The 18,026-nt window shown below is 44.2% G+C and overlaps 1 protein-coding gene across 1 annotated transcript in view; it reads left to right on the top strand.

Moving 5' to 3' along the window:
- Positions 1-16,808, top strand: part of arpc2 (actin related protein 2/3 complex, subunit 2) — a 32,538-nt gene extending 15,730 nt beyond the window's left edge. The window contains exons 9-10 of the mRNA XM_083632681.1: positions 9,399-9,499; positions 16,581-16,808. Of these exons, the coding sequence (XP_083488807.1) occupies positions 9,399-9,499; positions 16,581-16,602 (123 nt within the window). The 3' untranslated portion in view covers positions 16,603-16,808. The remainder of the gene's footprint in view (positions 1-9,398; positions 9,500-16,580) is intronic.
- Positions 16,809-18,026: the final 1,218 nt, after the last annotated feature.

Genomic DNA, 18,026 nt, shown 5'->3' with positions numbered 1-18,026 from the left:
CGCACTTAGCAGAGATGCACTTAGCAGCACTTAGCAGAGATGACTTACCTAGCAATTGTGATGTAAATAAACATAACAGGACAAACTTCCTTTTCCCTCAGTAAGTCAGATAAACCTGTTTGACAACATCGCTGCACTCTAACACACTGTGCTATCTGTAGCAACAAAACCTTTGTTGGTTTGAATTGTCAAAAAAAACATTAATGGTATAAAAACAGTATCAACTAATGCAAACCTTTAATCAGCCTTACACTCTGAGTAAACTATAATCAGGGCGTATAAAGCTTAATTTATACTTATTAGAACATGTCGCACAGCGCATGGTCGCAGACGTAAAAGAAAGTGTCGCTCATGGTGTTGCATTTATACTTCAGTGAACGTTCGCCTCGGACACTTGAACGCTATAAGTGCAGACAGCCAAAAGAAGAGAGGGAATGCACAGTGAAACCACGTTGGCTGCAGCCGCATATAATGACACACAACCACACAACTCACCTCCTCTCACTCTGGGAAATTGGTCACGATGTTCTTTGTGATTTTCACAAAGTCACACATCAAGCACAGGCTGATAAAAATAGCGGGGACACGTTCATTCATTTCAATCGAGTGAAAACCAAAACAAGGAAGTCATGCGCACATGCCTTCTATATAGCCAATCAGACTTGCGCGACACTATGTGACGTAGTCAGCGACACTAGAAATTTCACCAGGTAGCAGACACCTCTCACCGACACTTGAAAGTGTCGACTCAAGCCCTCATTTCTGTCAGCGACGGTTTCAAAAGTGTCGACAGACAAAGCATAAATTAGGCTTAAGGCAATCCGTTCTGCTCTCGGTGGTCTTGGGGGATGTTCCTCCCTAGCTGTGACCTGTAAAGGGGTCATACAGTGGTTACTGCCCTTGGCTAAATGCCTTATTTGCCAGCTGCTTTTCTGTTCAAGTGAAACTGCTTTGAAATAACTGCTTGTCTACAATGCATGTTTAAATGAATACATTTAGAGGCATATCTTTTTAACTGCAAGATGATCTTAAATTTGAGAAGTTTGCTTTCAAGAGTTTGAGTTTTTTGTTGGTAAGCATAATAAGCATAATCAAATATTAAATACTATAATACAATGCAATTCAAATTATAGTATTCCTATGGTGTCACATGCATTTCCTACCAAAATGGCCTTTACCATACACACAGCTCATTGGCTGTGGCTGTCATTGAATTCTATTCCCCTGTTACTTTATTACAATCACCTGTTACTTTTCTACCAAGATGGCCATTTGGTGATGTGTAACAGAATACTATGAATAGTTCAATCAGGAGAGACAACTGAATCAATTAAAGATTATTATTCATTATATAGACGATCAAGGGGAAATTAAGTCTTGTCAAGGAAGTGTTTGGCGCTCAGACTCTACAGGGAGATGTTGTAATGGAAAGGCACCAGGCCTGAGCAGCAGCAAGAGAAAGCCCCCGTGGAGTCCAGTCCAGTGGAGTCCAGTCCAGTGTCCAGTCCACACACTGTGAGGGCTGATGACTCCGTGGAGTCCAGTCCAGTGGAGTCCAGTCCAGTGTCCAGTCCAGACACTGTGAGGGCTGATGACTCCGTGGAGTCCAGTCCAGTGGAGCCCAGTCCAGTGTCCAGTCCAGACACTGTGAAGGCTGATGACTCCGTGGAGTCCAGTCCAGACACTATGAGGGCTGATGACTCCGTGGAGTCCAGTCCAGACACACTGTGAGGGCTGATGACTCCGTGGAGTCCAGTCCAGTGTCCAGTCCAGACACTATGAGGGCTGATGACTCCGTGGAGTCCAGTCCAGTGTCCAGTCCAGACACTATGAGGGCTGATGACTCCGTGGAGTCCAGTCCAGACACACTGTGAGGGCTGATGACTTGGAGGAGACAGGGGGAGATGGGTGCGCGTTGAGAGCAGCGTCGAGTTCAGCAGAAGTAGAGAGAGAGAAACGTTTAATAAAAAGACAGCAGCAAGATGATTGGTTACCAATGGAGGTGTGTCGCTGTGCTATTGGATAGATGTGAACAGCTGATATCTCAATTGACGCCCCGGGAAATGAGAGCAAGGAAATTATGAGTGAGCATGCGTGAGAGGTGTGAGTGGCAGGATGGTATGAGAGCTTCTACAGGTCCAAGCATGCAAAACATAGTTTTCCTGACTGAACCTTCGCTATAGTTTCATGTGTTTCAGCTGAAGAAAGGCTCTTTATGGATATTTAATAGGGGTTTAACAATATCGTCAATTTCGTGATACTGCGGGAGAGAAAATGTCTTGATACCATTGTGGGACTCTGATGAAATACATGGGTAGATATTGCTGGTTAATTTTGCTAGTGTAGCTACTACTATCTTTCATTGTATAAACAGAACGGCTGCAGAGGGCGCAGACAGACTCCTGTCATCCTTTGCATGCAAGGCAAGCAATGTCGGGAGACGTCTGCTGAAGCACAGATATACACACACACACATACACTTGAGCTACAGTAGCTAATCAAGTTGACATTATAATAAATTAACGGACATAATAAGCTTAACGTTACCTGTCAGAAGACCTCTCTATCATGGTGTTGGTGCCAATAGCCTACAGGTACGTCTGCACCAAGAGCTGCAGCAGTTTCCCCCCAGGCGCATTTCATAGTTTTTGTGTCTTAAAATCCCTCCGTGGGGAGTCGTACACTACAGATGAGGCTATTTACTTCTTCCAGGCTCCACTCGAAACTGTCAATTAGGCTAATGTTACTTTAGCTACTTCTATACTACTAATAGTTACTTTCATCCCACTTGACTGTAGCAATTAGTTGGCTAGCCATCTCCATGGCAATAGCCAACGACAGTGTCTTTCATATTACTTTTCATGCAGTATTTCAGGTTATGGGTGGCTACTTTTATTTGATTAAAGAAAGAAAGCAGAATCACTTTGAGTCAAAAGGATTTTTTTTTTATGAATACAAAAAAATGCTGTACACACATTATAGGACATGTCAGAGGACTGAATCTCAATGTTGTTTGAAAATTTTCGGTGATAAATATCGCATTGAGAAGTGAACTTTATATAGTGATATTATCGTACCTTGAGTTTTTGGTGTCGTTACATCCCTAATATTTATACTGGGTCACCTGGGCGAGGGTGTATGATGTTGCGAGACCCGAAACATCCTATGACCCCAGGGTACATCACTGAGGATACGTCCCAGTTATGCATCCATGCGATGTTTTTTCTTTCTTTATTAGTTAGCCTGGCCTAGCCAGTGACTCATAGGAATAGACTACGTGACAACCAGGAAAGACTGGTGACTACTGGAGAGTCAGTTGACAGCCGGAACAGGGACGGCACCCGGGTAGCAGTATGGGTTAGCTCCCCAGCCTGCGTCTTCCGTGAGGAAGAAGCCCAAAAACCCACGAGAGGCCTTTTAGGAGGGCCATTCAAGCCGCAAGTGGAGACTGCAGTGCCACCAAGTACTGGTACTGCATGGTGTCCATATACCATCACCTCGGAATGAGATGTTTGGAGCGGGGGAGTCTGGTGCAGCGCACAGGTCATAGACCTGGTGAGACGAGGGAGGAACCCGGCCGGGTGGCAACCCACAGAGCCCGGTTTCTCTACGTACCAGAGCCCTCTCCCTCCCCCGGTCCCGGCAGAGTAGTTCCGGAGCAGCGGATTGAGTGGCCCTGACCGCATGACCACCTTCGACCCTCCCTATAGGGCTGACCGTGGGTAGCTACTAGGGGTGGGAATCGCTGAGTAGCTCACGATACGATATCGTCACGATACTTGGCCCTCGATAACGATATATCACGATACTGCGATACTGCGATACTGCGATATATTGGAAGACGATACATCACGATACCTGTGTAACAAGTGAAAAAAATACCTCTGAAGGCAAAAAATCATGTATTATGCATTTATTAGCAGAATTGACATGAACTCTCTGAGTTCACTCACTCACTCATACCATTTTCGATACCACGGAGGAAAAGTTACACATTAAGTCTTTTTATTATTACTATTAAAACAAGAAAACCTATATAACCTACCTACCTACCTATATAATTTCTAAAAGTAGATATTAATGATCAAACATTTCCATTCATGTAGCCTACAGTAGTTATGTTTTTGTTTCAACTACAAACATAAATAAAGTCAACTTGAAACTATGTTTCAACTACCACACACAGCATAATATTTTAGCCTGTTTATTAAAAAAAAAAAAAAAAAAAATTAATAAACATATCGATACTTGGCGCCAGTGTATCGATAACGTATCGCGGGTGGAAATATCGCGATAACGTGGGTATCGATATTTTGTCCCACCCCTAGTAGCTACTGGGACGTAAGTTGGGGCTTGGCCAGCCCCGGCTGGGTCACCTGGGCGAGGGTGTATGATGTTGCGAGACCCGAAACATCCTATGACCCCAGGGTACATCACTGAGGATACGTCCCAGTTATGCATCCATGCGATGTTTTTTCTTTCTTTATACAATGATATATGGGCAGTTGCGCTGCCTTTCTCATTATGTTAGGAGGCTGAGCTCTAAGGCCAGATGATGGCTTGTGACAGTGCGAGCTAAATGGATATTAAGGAGACACTTGTCGCACACCAACTTGAAAGCCTCTTACTTTATGACGGGCATTCAAACGAGTGACCGGGTCCTCCCCTGTAATAGTACGTTCCACTTCTTGATTAGACCTTACAGTACCTTCTCCACCGTAGAAAGTCCAGTCACAGGTGAGATCAAAGGAAGAGCCAGTCAGGCGGGAGTCTCTCTTCCTCCCTCAGTGATCATACAGGTTTCTGTAGACGTGTGTTTGTGTGTGTGGGTGTTTTTGTGTCGTTATGCGACACAAAGAATTCAAATGGCTACGTTGGCTCTTCAAAGGCCTCCCTCCATTGTAATCCCTAATTACAGCGGTTGTTTGGCATGACTTACGTTACAGTGGTTGTTTGGCATGAGTTACATTTGCAGAGGCATGTGCTTTGCTTTTGTCTTGTAGCAACAACTTTCTCACGGAACTTGCTGGAGTTAGCGGGTTTGGCTGCGTTCGGGGTCGGGGTGGGGTTCATCACAGTTGCATATAACCAAGTTGCGTGAGAAAGTTGCACCGTGGTTTCGTCGTGTAACGCCGGCTCATTTTCGAATGTCAGCATTAGTGACCTGACATGGTAGATCAGGGGTGGCCAATTATGCGGCCCCCGCAGGGCTCGACATTAACGGCTGCCCGGTTGCCCCGGGCAACCAAAAAAAAAATAGGGCAACCATTTCTTGGCCTTTGGTTGCCCCAGGGGCAACCACGATTTAACATGCAAAAAAATATGTACAGCAGCAAACAGCAAAATATACACAAAATAAATACGTTTTAATACTTGTTGTGAGTGACATATATGTGACATTTTATTTAGAGATGCTCCGCAATCGATTTGGCCTCTATCGGCTTTGATCACGTTCTCAAAATAGCCGATCAAAGCAGGCCGATCAGATGCATTCCAGACAATTAACTATACATTCCAGACAATTAACTGTGCGCACCTAAAATGACTAAACTCCTCTCTGTCTCTCGGAGAGACAGACTTCACTTTGAACGAAGCAGGTGTGTGTATGAGGGAGCCGGGAGGGAGGGAGAGACAGAGTGAAGGAGGGAGGGAGAGGGAGGGAGAGACAGAAGACTACGTAGCCGCTTTCACAGACTTCACTCTTTCTCCCTCCCTCCCGGCTCCCGACACACACACCTGCTCAGTCTCTCTCTCTCTCTCGTTGTGCCATGGATCTTGAAGTTGCAGTGTGCATGAGGGCTGAGGCCCAGCTCATTCTGAAATTCCCGAAATAAGAAATAAGAACTGTGTCCAAGAAGAGTCCGAGTTGTAAACTCCACGGACTGTGCAGCAGGCAGCTGCGTCAATGAGCGAGAGAGAGAGAGCGAGAGAGCGAGAGAGAGAGAGAGAGCGCGTGCGCTTGTGGATAATTACTAAGTCAACACACAGCTGGAGATGCTGTCCGGCTTCTACGACTCCCCAGGGTCCTAAAAGCATCCCTGTTACATAGGTTGTGTCCTCTGTCTGAATGGTTGCTCCTTCAATTCAGATTAATATTGAAATGGTCGAGAGAGTGTAATAAAAAAAATAATAATAATAAAATAATAATAATAATAATGCTACATGATAAAAAGAAGGCTTCAATCGACGCGGTGATCGGTTATATCGGTGATCGGCAGATACTGATTCCAGCTACTTCATTATCAATAACGCTTTAAATTAATAAATTAAGCACAATATGAACAATAACTGTTAAAAAAAATATATGAAAATTAAAGTTCACAAATATTAGTTAAACAAATCCTTTCAGTGCAAATGCATTATAAAAACAAAAAATAAGATTTGTTTAGAAAACGAAATTACACAAATTTATTATTATTATTATTATCATTATTACTACTACTACACCCGGTGCGCACACTGAATAGGCCTATTATACTATACTATAGACTATTATACTTACTTTTCTGTCACATCGTCATTATTAAGCTGGCTTATGACTGCATAGTATCTTAATTACTCAAAATATAAGGCGACTAAAATTGGGCAACCATATTTTTATTTGGGCAACCAAAAGCTCTTGCCAGGTTGCCCCTCCGGCAACCACTTTTAAAAGTTAACGTCGAGCCCTGCCCCGTCCTTACTCAGTGCGGCCATTGAGTCTATTTATTTACTTACTTATTTATTTTTATTTTATTTATTTTATTGTTTGTTTATTTATGAAGTTAGGGGGAAACAGAATGCACGAGTATCCCTAATTTTTTTTAATCCTTCCCACTGTGCTCCCGATGGGTAATTTCTCCCATTAATCTCACCATTTTCATACAAATCAAATGGCTGTAGCGGGATTGGTTTTAAAAACAGAGTGAAGTTGCTGGCATTGACATGCGTTTTCTGTCATCAGATTGCAATCAGATAGTGCTTGACCACATTAGCCTGATTTCATTTACACCTGGCGTTAACATACGTTTTTGGTGATCAGATTGCAATCTGATTGCACCCATTTTGGGTGATCTGATTGCAATCTGATCACCCAATTTCCAAATCTGCCGCCCAAAACAGGATTGGACACCATCCTGCAACTCTGTCACACCCAAAAAGGCCTAATATCCCAAGTATTACATATCATCATGTCTCTCAGAAAAACTACACTGGAGAAAATTCAGACAGGCTGGGCAGAAGAGCTGGGTTCTGAGATATCTGACAGGCTGGGCAGAAGAGCTGGGTTTTGAGATATCTGAAGAGACTTGGGATAGTGCTTTACATAGAGTAAACAACACAAGCACATGTGCTCGCCTGAGCTTGATACAGTTCAAAGTCTTACACCGTATACATCTGTGTAAGGCCAGACTCTCTCAAATGTATGCTAATATTAATGACAAATGTGACCGTTGTCATATTGTAAAGGCAGATCTAGCACACATGTTCTGGCACTGCCCTAAACTAGCAGGATTTTGGGCTGCAGTATTTGGAACCCTGTCTGACGCGTTTTAATATCGATCTTCAACCTCAAGCTGAATTGGCCATTTTCGGGGTATCGAATGATGACACATCTCTGACAAACAGTAAAAAAGACGCAGTTGCTTTTGCCTCCCTAATAGCTAGGAGAATGATTTTATTAGAGTGGAAATCTGCTGAACCACCCAAAGTATCTGTCTGGCTTAGTGACTTGATGCTTTTCCTCAGGCTGGAAAAGATAAAGTATTCCAATAAATAAGGGATCAACCAAAAGATTCCACTTAACCTGGGACCCTCTTTTTTTCCCATCTCTTGTTGAATGGGTGTCATGATGATCTGAGGATGTCTAAATACTTTGACAGATTGCTGCTATATAGACGAACATTATCCATACTGATGCCTCTGTCAGTGTCAGCCAATAATGTTGGTATGTAGATAGCGTGCATCCCTGATCTCTATAATTATCACGACATAGATCTCAACCATATGGTCCATCCCGAGGCTAGGGCTTGGTCTCATGGTGTAAGCGGAGAATCAGAATATTGACGTTCTTTGCAATCCTGTAACTTTGTTTTTTTCTTTTTCTTTTATATTTTTTAATTGTCGCTGTCATTGTTGTTTTTGTTGCTGTTGTTGGTTTTCTATCTTCCCCTCTCTCTAGTATACCCACCTCTACTATTTCGCATGTAACTGAGAGAGCCTGTTATCTACACTTCAGTATTAGTTTTTTTTTGTCGTGGTGGTTTTGTTTGTTTGTCTATTTTTGGAATCCCAAGGCTTGTGACGCTATCAAACCTGATGGGTGGGAGGGTAAAAATGTTCAGTATATATTTTTCATCAAATGAGTAGCTATAATTGGGTAATTGAATGATGGGGTTACAGTATCCTACTGGTGTAAACATGCTCATGCTTTATGTTTCTGTTGGTGTTTGTTTGTGACCATGCACATTAATTAACATGAGCGCCTAAATCCATCATGTAAATGTGCCAGATTTAGCCATACAGGCTCATTTTCATCTGCAGTCCTTGGCAGGCTGATGCAATATAATAAAACATTAATCGAAAAACATAGTAAAGTACATAGACACATAAGCACAGTTAATAGCATGCAAGCACAATAAGCACTACTCCATAAGCGCAAAAGCACATAAAAAAACAATTAGATAGCCCCTAGCCCCTATTAGGGCCTAATCTATAAGCACATACAAACTCGCGTACAAAAGCAGACAGACAATGAAATGGTAGTGAGGATCTTTTGTGTGTGGCCTTCTCTATCATCAGAGTTGCCCATCCCTGTGGTAGATGATGCATTATGGACACAGCTGTGGGTGGGGAATGCGGAATTATCTGGATTTGCATTCACTGATCATTACTGTGTTTATTTCCCAGTGTGGTGTGCCAAGCTGCACACGTTTTTTTATGTCAACATAATTTACAGTGACTGTGTTCTGTATAAATGTATGGAAGTGTATTGTAAGTACACAATAATACGGTATACTGCAAAAATATCTACCATCAAGTCAGTTAGTATAATTTTGAGTGATAAAATTTTATTTTTCACAGAACAGGGACAATCTGCGATTTTGTTTGGATACTTCTACTTGTTTTTGAATGCAAATCAAATTTTTCCGACAATTTCCATGAATTAAATAACATTATGTTGATCTTTCTTTTCACAATCTATGGTTGATGCACGTCACGTCACTCGTTTCAATGAAATGGACCCAAACGGGTGAAAGTGCATTGGAAACAAATGGGATTATCTCACTTCAATGACTGAGAAACACACGTTTAACACTCAGCATTACAGTATACTAAATGCCTAGTTAAGATGGATAGTTTGCAGTGGGGGACTACTTGATGTGTAACATACTTAAAAGCCTTGTGCATCCGCTCCACAGGCCTACATTCACACACGTATGAGGGCCAAGACGTCAGACTTCCTCAAGGTGCTGAACCGTGCCCGGCCCGATGCCGAGAAGAAGGAGATGAAAACCATCTCGTAAGTAGCCCCTGCTCCCCTCCTCACCTCCTCCATCTACTCCCCCAGTGTGTCTCGTAAGTAGCCCCTGCTCACCTCCTCACCTCCTCCATCTACTCCCCCAGTGTGTCTCGTAAGTAGCCCCTACTCCCCTCCTGGCCTCCTCCTCCATCTACTCCCCCAGTGTGTCTCGTAAGTAGCCCCTCCTCCCCTCCTCACCTCCTCCTCCATCTACTCCCCCAGTGTGTCTCGTAAGTAGCCCTTACTCCCCTCCTCCTCCATCTACTCCCCCAGTGTGTCTCGTAAGTAGCCCCTGCTCCCCTCCTCACCTCCTCCTCCATCTACTCCCCCAGTGTGTCTCGTAAGTAGCCCTTACTCCCCTCCTCACCTCCTCCTCCATCTACTCCCCCAGTGTGTCTCATAAGTAGCCCCTACTCCCCTCCTCACCTCCTCCTCCATCTACTCCCCCAGTGTGTCTCGTAAGTAGCCCCTGCTCCCCTCCTCACCTCCTCCTCCATCTACTCCCCCAGTGTGTCTCGTAAGTAGCCCTTACTCCCCTCCTCACCTCCTCCTCCATCTACTCCCCCAGTGTGTCTCATAAGTAGCCCCTACTCCCCTCCTCACCTCCTCCTCCATCTACTCCCCCAGTGTGTCTCGTAAGTAGCCCCTGCTCCCCTCCTCACCTCCTCCTCCATCTACTCCCCCAGTGTGTCTCGTAAGTAGCCCTTACTCCCCTCCTCACCTCCTCCTCCATCTACTCCCCCAGTGTGTCTCATAAGTAGCCCCTACTCCCCTCCTCACCTCCTCCTCCATCTACTCCCCCAGTGTGTCTCGTAAGTAGCCCCTGCTCCCCTCCTCACCTCCTCCTCCATCTACTCCCCCAGTGTGTCTCGTAAGTAGCCCCTGCTCCCCTCCTCACCTCCTCCTCCATCTACTCCCCCAGTGTGTCTCGTAAGTAGCCCCTACTCCCCTCCTCACCTCCTCCTCCATCTACTGCCCTGTGTGGATTTATACTGTGGGGGTTTGTAAACTCTAACACATTCATGTAAGAACAAGATAAGTTAAGGGCAAGTCAGGTATTCAACCAAGGATCATAGTTCTGCCCTTCTAATCATTCATTTAGTTTGACAGCACTGGTGATGTTATTGGGTTGTATTAATTACAAGTCTTCTGATGACATCACTGGCATCAGCCCCCCAAAATGAAAATGATGTCATCATCTACTCATGCCAGCTGAAACACAGGTGAAGTTTGTCCATATACACAGGGAGGTTGCCAGCACAACTCCATAGCAACCTTCCGCAAAACAACTGGTCAGTGGGAACCAGTTTTTCAGAGTTCCAAAAGACCTTTATTTACACCATCATCTAGTGCATAACTACATCTGATTGATTTGCAACAAATAATGGTGTATAGGTATTTCTATTCAGTGTGATTATTTGGCTGTTTTTGATTGGGACGTCTAAAGAACAGGGCCCCATTGACTTCTTGTGTTTTGGAGAAGGCTGCTACGAACTTGTGCTGGCAACCTCCCTGTGTATTATATGGACGAACACATTTCACATGTACCGTATTTCATTTGGCATGAGGGTGAGTAGATGATGACAGAATCTTCATTTTTGGGTGAACTATTCCTTTAAAGAAACAGTTTGCATTTTATTTATAGACCGATCATGGGATCTTACTCTCTCCGAAAGCCCGTAGGTCTCGAAAAGCTGCAATATTCAAATCTCATCAAATCCAACCCACAGCAATGCTCTTGAGCCATCTTTGTGGTTGAAAGCAATATATACGATGGGTTTAGGTAGCCTGATAGAGTCTATGGTAGCCTGCCTTGGAGTGTGCAGGAATGCGATATTATAAGTATTTTTCTTCTTCTGTTGGTTTATGATCTACTTTGTGAGCCTGACTGCGGTCTGCAGGATGTCATCTTTGTGTGCTTTTGAGGTGTGTGTGAGGTGAGTGTTTGCCGGTACTACCGGTTTTACACTGTTTGAAGTCATCCAGGTTGGAATTTTTAATGCTTTCTGCACACACACACACACACATGCTAAAACCTAGACACAGTCACACACATAAATTGTTTTTAGCCTTGTTCCAGAATCCGTGCTGAATCCGGGCTGCCAGCACACAGAAATCCTTTGTTCTGTGGTTAATGTGTAACTGGAAAAGGAAGGGAAAACCCCATAGCCGCCATCTTTGTGAGTTTGGAAAAGGGATTGGTTTCGCATGACGCCTGGGTTTTGCTCAATAAATATGAGGGCGGGGAGGGAGTTTCCTCCTTTTTTAGATTTTTAACGCCATATTATTGTCCTGTGTTGATACTCGACTGTCGAGTGAAAAAAGTAAATGTTTAACAAAGTGTGGCTTGCCTCTGCAGTAACTACAGTAGGGCATTCACTACTATTCCTTTTTTCAGTTGTAGTCATCCACTACTCTCAAAAAGTAGTTGTCACCGGAGATGTATCATATTTTTTTCACGCTATAAAAATGATCAATTCTCAGAAAAAAGGTCTCGAAAACAGACGGCAACTACTAACAAGAACTAATGTAGGCGGGACCAACCTGGGGGTATGTGAAATAGCAGAGTCCTGATTGGCTCTGAGAAGCTGTTTACAAACCGAGCTCCGTCTGAGCTGGAGATACTGACTGTTTGACTGCAACAATATAGACGGGAGTCTTTTCTTCTCTAAATAACTTAAATTTAGATTATTTAACATGGCATAATGTAGATAATTATTGTTCAAATCAAATCTATGTTCAATTTATGTATTTATTTATTTATCTGTTTATTTATTTATTTACTTATATATCATAGCCACTTGATAGAAGGACGAGTGTCAGCAATGAAATATCCAAATACAGTGATTGGGGAAAGCACTTGTTTTATTGCCCTCATTTCCTATAACAATAGGTGCTGCATGAAAAATATATATATATTAAAAGAGAGATTAAAAAAGACCGGTTTCACTGTTGACTAAGAATTTGGCAAGTCTGCCGAAACCCAACAGGCAGCATCAATCATATAGTGTTTAATTAGTGTGATGAAGACATGAGACAGATTCTATCTTAAGGCATATAATTGGAATCTATTTGTGGTGGTGGATAGATGATATCTTAAAGCTTCCAATAACATAACAGATGATATCTTAAAAGTTTACCTTAACATAACAGATGATATCTTAAACGTTTACCTTAACATAACAGATTATATCTTAAAGGATACCATGAATACTTTGTAACGTGTCTCATAGATGTATTGTAGCTGTGAAGCATCTGAGACAGTTGTGTCTTGCAACATATCTCCTCGTGCAGTGTATGTTTTGGCTCAGATTCACACAGTGTGGTGGCCTAGGGTGACCTCACCTGAAGTGCCCCCATCTTTCCATTTTATGCGCAACAAAAATACAATAAAAAAGATAAATTACCATGGCAATAAAGACCATACATTTATATTAACTCAAAACTATACAGGGCAAAACACACATAACAGACAAATTATAAGACAATGTACTAACCAACAAATTACTTTGCACCATGGATTGACTTGAGCCTACACATGCCATTTTAGGCTTTACACACAAAGCTAAACTGTATCAAATGCAATGAATGCAACTGCCAACTCACATCAAATACATCATGCTAAAAATCATTGTTTCCACCATACATTTTCAAAGGCCTGAATGAAGACTAAATACTAAACAATCACAGACTAAAAAAAATCATAAAACAAAAACAGAAAAGAAAATAAGTCATTCCAGGCATCTAATACAACTTCAGCACCACGGACAAGGCCCCACATAGTACATACCACCAAATAAAGCAAGCTCAATGGGTGTAGCAAGCAGTCAGTTCAGGTGAGGTGTCAGGCACAGAAGTGCCCCTGGGTACTCGCATGATACCATAGTCCTACTACTATAATTGGAGAGCTGCATGCGTATATATATATGTATGTATGTACTGTGTCTGTCAGGGGTTTGGCATGAAACTGGCGCAGGGAGAGAGAAAAAAAGAATTGGGCCCATAGAGGGCGCTCCGGCAGTGTTTTAGATTTTAAATGGCCATAACTCGATCGCCTCCAAACTTGGGGAGTGCACTAAGCACTTAGGGGGACCTAACGGAGTGCAGTGCTGAAGTTTGTGAAATTCAGACAACTCCACCAACTGGCAACACACACAGGGACGGCTTTAGCTCAGGAGGTAGAGCGGGTCGGCCAATGACGCAAGGGTTGGCGGTTCGATCCCCGCTCCCTCCCAGCTGCTGTCGTTGTGTCCTTGGGCAAGACACTTAACCCTCTTTGCCTCGTATGATTGGTATGATTGGTATGAATGTAGACATGAATGGTATGATTGGTATGATTGGTATGAATGTAGACATGAATGATGGTGGTTTGGAGGGGCCGTTGAGCGCCAATGTGTGGCTGCCACGCTTCTGAACCACCGGTACGAATGGTGTGAACGAATAATGATTCTGTGAAGCGCTTTGAGCCTTGGAAAGGCGCTATATAAATCCAATCATTATTATTATTATTATTACAGCATTTTGGTTTTATCTCAGGAACAGTTCATCCGATCAACTTCAAACTTAGGGAGTGCGCTGCTGAGAACACGACAGAGGGCGGTGCTGAATTTCGGACATGCATAGTCATAGCGCCACCTACTGGCAACCAGATGAAGTGTGAGGCCAAATTTCAGACACGCGGATAGTCATAGCGCCACCTACTGGCAACCCAAAATGCGGTTTGTCTCAAGAACCGTTCATCCGATTGACTTCAAACTTCGAGTGCGCTGCTTGGAACCCGACTGAGATTCTCCACCCTAGAAATGAGTGCATGCTAATTTGTAGCTACATTAATGAATGGGGAGTGGGTAGGTGGGAAGAGGGGCATTATTGACTTCTCTAGTGTAGGTGCAATTTACTTCTTTCAATGCACAAAATTGATGACTCAATTCTCATTGTTGATCCACCTAATCCAGACTATCCAAAAATTATACATGTTGGCATAGTATAGGTGTGAAGCTCTGTCAGAAATATTTATTGAGAGTTTTTCCTTTCTCCTTGCCTCGTGTTTGAAAAAATACAGACATCAAGAGGATTGGGTTCATAGTTGCCTTTTTATTCCGTATCCAGGGAAGCTGACTTTGAAGAAATTACAGTAATTACAGCAATGCCCTTGGGGAGTAGTTGTTGCAGGCAGAGGGACAGCCACACAGAGACACACACACCCAGCCAGAGAGTGACAGCCACACAGAGACACACACACCCAGCCTGCAGGCAGAAGGACAGCCACACAGAGACACACACACCCAGCCTGCAGGCAGAGGGACAGCCACACAGAGACACACACACCCAGCCTGCAGGCAGAAGGACAGCCACACAGAGACACACACACCCAGCCTGCAGGCAGAGGGACAGCCACACAGAGACACACACACCCAGCCTGCAGGCAGAGGGACAGCCACACAGAGACACACACATCCAGCCAGAGAGTGACAGCCACACAGAGACACACACACCCAGCCTGCAGGCAGAGGGACAGCCACACAGAGACACACACACCCAGCCTGCAGGCAGAGGGACAGCCACACAGAGACACACACACACCCAGCCAGAGAGTGACAGCCACACAGAGACACACACACACCCAGCCAGAGAGTGACAGCCACACAGAGACACACACACGCCCAGCCAGGCAGAGTGACAGCCACACAGAGACACACACACCCAGCCAGAGAGTGACAGCCACACAGAGACACACACACACCCAGCCAGGCAGAGTGACAGCCACACAGAAAGAGACACACACACCCAGCCTGCAGGCAGAGGGACAGCCACACAGAGACACACACACCCAGCCTGCAGGCAGAAGGACAGCCACACAGAGACACACACACCCAGCCTGCAGGCAGGACAGCCACACAGAGACACACACACCCAGCCTGCAGGCAGAAGGACAGCCACACAGAGACACACACCCAGCCTGCAGGCAGAGGGACAGACACACAGAGACACACACACCCAGCCTGCAGGCAGAAGGACAGCCACACAGAGACACACACACCCAGCCTGCAGGCAGAAGGACAGCCACACAGAGACACACACACCCAGCCTGCAGGCAGAAGGACAGCCACACAGAGACACACACACCCAGCCTGCAGGCAGAAGGACAGCCACACAGAGACACACACACCCAGCCAGGCAGAAGGACAGCCACACAGAGACACACACACCCAGCCCGGAGACTCAAGGACACACTGTAGAGTTCTGATGCTGATCCAGTCAGCATCAAAAAGAGGGCCATGAATAGGTTATAATGGCTCTCACAATGTCCTGGAGAACTTGGCATCTAAATCGACTGACTCCATTATAGATAGATATAGATTTTGAAAATATGGGTCTCTGGAGAAAAAGTTTAGAAACCAGGGCCACTAACCATGAGAGAGAGAAAGTCCAGAGGGGTTAAGGACAACTAATGAGTCTCTATGGTAGCATCAAGGTGACATCATCACAGCACGCCTGCCTCCAACAGTGGGAGAAAAAGCAACAATAAACTAAAATACTAAACAAATAAAGGAAGAAAGATGCAAAGCCAGGTTTTGTATAAAGCCACCAGCAGGGCAAGGCCCTATGTACATTTAGTGAGTGTTTGTTTACATTCAAATCAGGAGGACTGGCTTTCCCTGAGATTTCCCCACACCCCAACCACTACTAAGCCATACCTGCAGAAGTCGTGCTGATTATTCCGCTTTTCAAAGCTTGTCTCTAGCCTGTACTGCCATGACGACAGATGGTTGGTCTGGACAGCATCGTGACGATCTGGCTGTTGAATGGTAGGTGAAAACCTGGTATAGGCCAAGGATCAGAAAGTTCAGTCCAGTCTAACAGGGAAAAAGAGTGGACTAAAATGGGCCCAGTGCATTCATGTGGATTCACATGATCCGAGGTTGGACACCATTGTTTTAATGCTATAAGACCACACACACTGACACCTTGTGTGGATAATCTGACCCAGTGTGTGTTAGGCCAGTCTACACCCTGGATTAGACTGAATGACATTGATGTAGCGTGTGGTGGTCTAATGCATCTTTGTTTGTGTTTCCAGGGGCAAGACCTTCTCCCGCTGAGGCCGCCCACCACAGTAATTCGACCCCCCCTGGACACGCCGAAACGCGCCTCACCGAGACTCGACGCCACATTGGACAGGACTCCAGGACGCATCTAATGCCCCGCCCAGCCCCAAACCGTGTCCAGTCTAATTCCCCGCCCACCCCCAAACCGTGTCCAGTCTTTTTAAAGAAAAAAAATCAACAACAAAAAAACAAGTAATAAAGTTGCCTCTTCTTTTGAATAAAGTTGGCTCTTCTTAGGGAAACCCGAGGCTTAAGATAATGGAAAAAGGGCATTCCTTGCTTTGCATAGTTAAAGAGAATTATTAGTCCTATATAAATATATATATGAACAAAAAAAAAGAAATTTTTGATACGATATCTTTTACTCCATTTGGTACTCTTGCTTGACCTCCCTCCACCCATCTTGCCCCCTCCCCCGCCCGCCCCACCACCCCAAATAATATCCATGCATTTGATGATTTCAAACCTCCTCTCCCTCTCCTTCTATCTCTGTGCTTTCATGTTGTCTGTACCATTGTCATTGGAAAAAATAATAATAAATCGCTCTTACAAAAAGCACATCTGTCTCTAATCCCCCCCTAGTCTGGGCCGACCATGACTCCACAGAATACATTTTTCTCCTTATTTTACCAGTTGAAAGTCAGATTTTACCGCCTGAAAGTCACAACAATATCCCCCTTTACAAGAGCCAAACCGGGGGCCTGATTTATTAAACTGTGCCTACTAAGGATAAAGACTAACTAATCCAGTGACTGCACGCACATCTGCATGCAATTTGCCTGTTCATTTGATAATCAGGCTCATTTATATACATCATGTGGTAATTTAGCATATGTGGAATGTCCCAGTTGGACGGATTGATTAACGGGGTAATTGCCTGCAGCAGATGTGGGTACTTGTCTCCTGAAATGTGCATAAGCAAACGTCAGAATTGACTTGTTTACTTTATAACTATATTTTTTATGCGTGGAATAGCTTTGCAAGACGACACCAGATTGTGAAACAGATTGGATCGCGTAGACAGTCACTGGACAGTCGTATTTGTAGGAATTCGAGGTACATTAATGAATGTGACCCCACAGGTGCCTGAACTTAGTTCCATCCTGACCCCTTTCCACTGGGTTGCAGCTGCTATTAAAAAAAAACGTCAAAAAATAGAGGCAAAGTGAACGTCACTTCCTGCTTCAGCACTGTACCAGAGATTTTCATCCGCCATTTATTTTCCCAGACATTTCGTAAAATGCTTATAAAAATATTTTTACTTGGTCAAACCAAATGGTTCAGATACATTTAGAATCGGGAGAGACCATAGAACATTTCACTCAGACCTAAACTTAAAAAAACGGCAGCATTTTTTTGGGACTAATGTTAAAGGGGATCAAATAAAGTGCCTTTCCTTATGCAGGCATTTATTTTAT

This window comes from Poromitra crassiceps (genome assembly GCF_964638095.1).
Source record: "Poromitra crassiceps genome assembly, chromosome: 3".
In the NCBI taxonomy this organism is placed as follows: domain Eukaryota; kingdom Metazoa; phylum Chordata; class Actinopteri; order Beryciformes; family Melamphaidae; genus Poromitra; species Poromitra crassiceps.
Note: the sequence above shows the minus strand (reverse complement) of the source record. Positions and strands in the feature narration are given on the sequence as shown.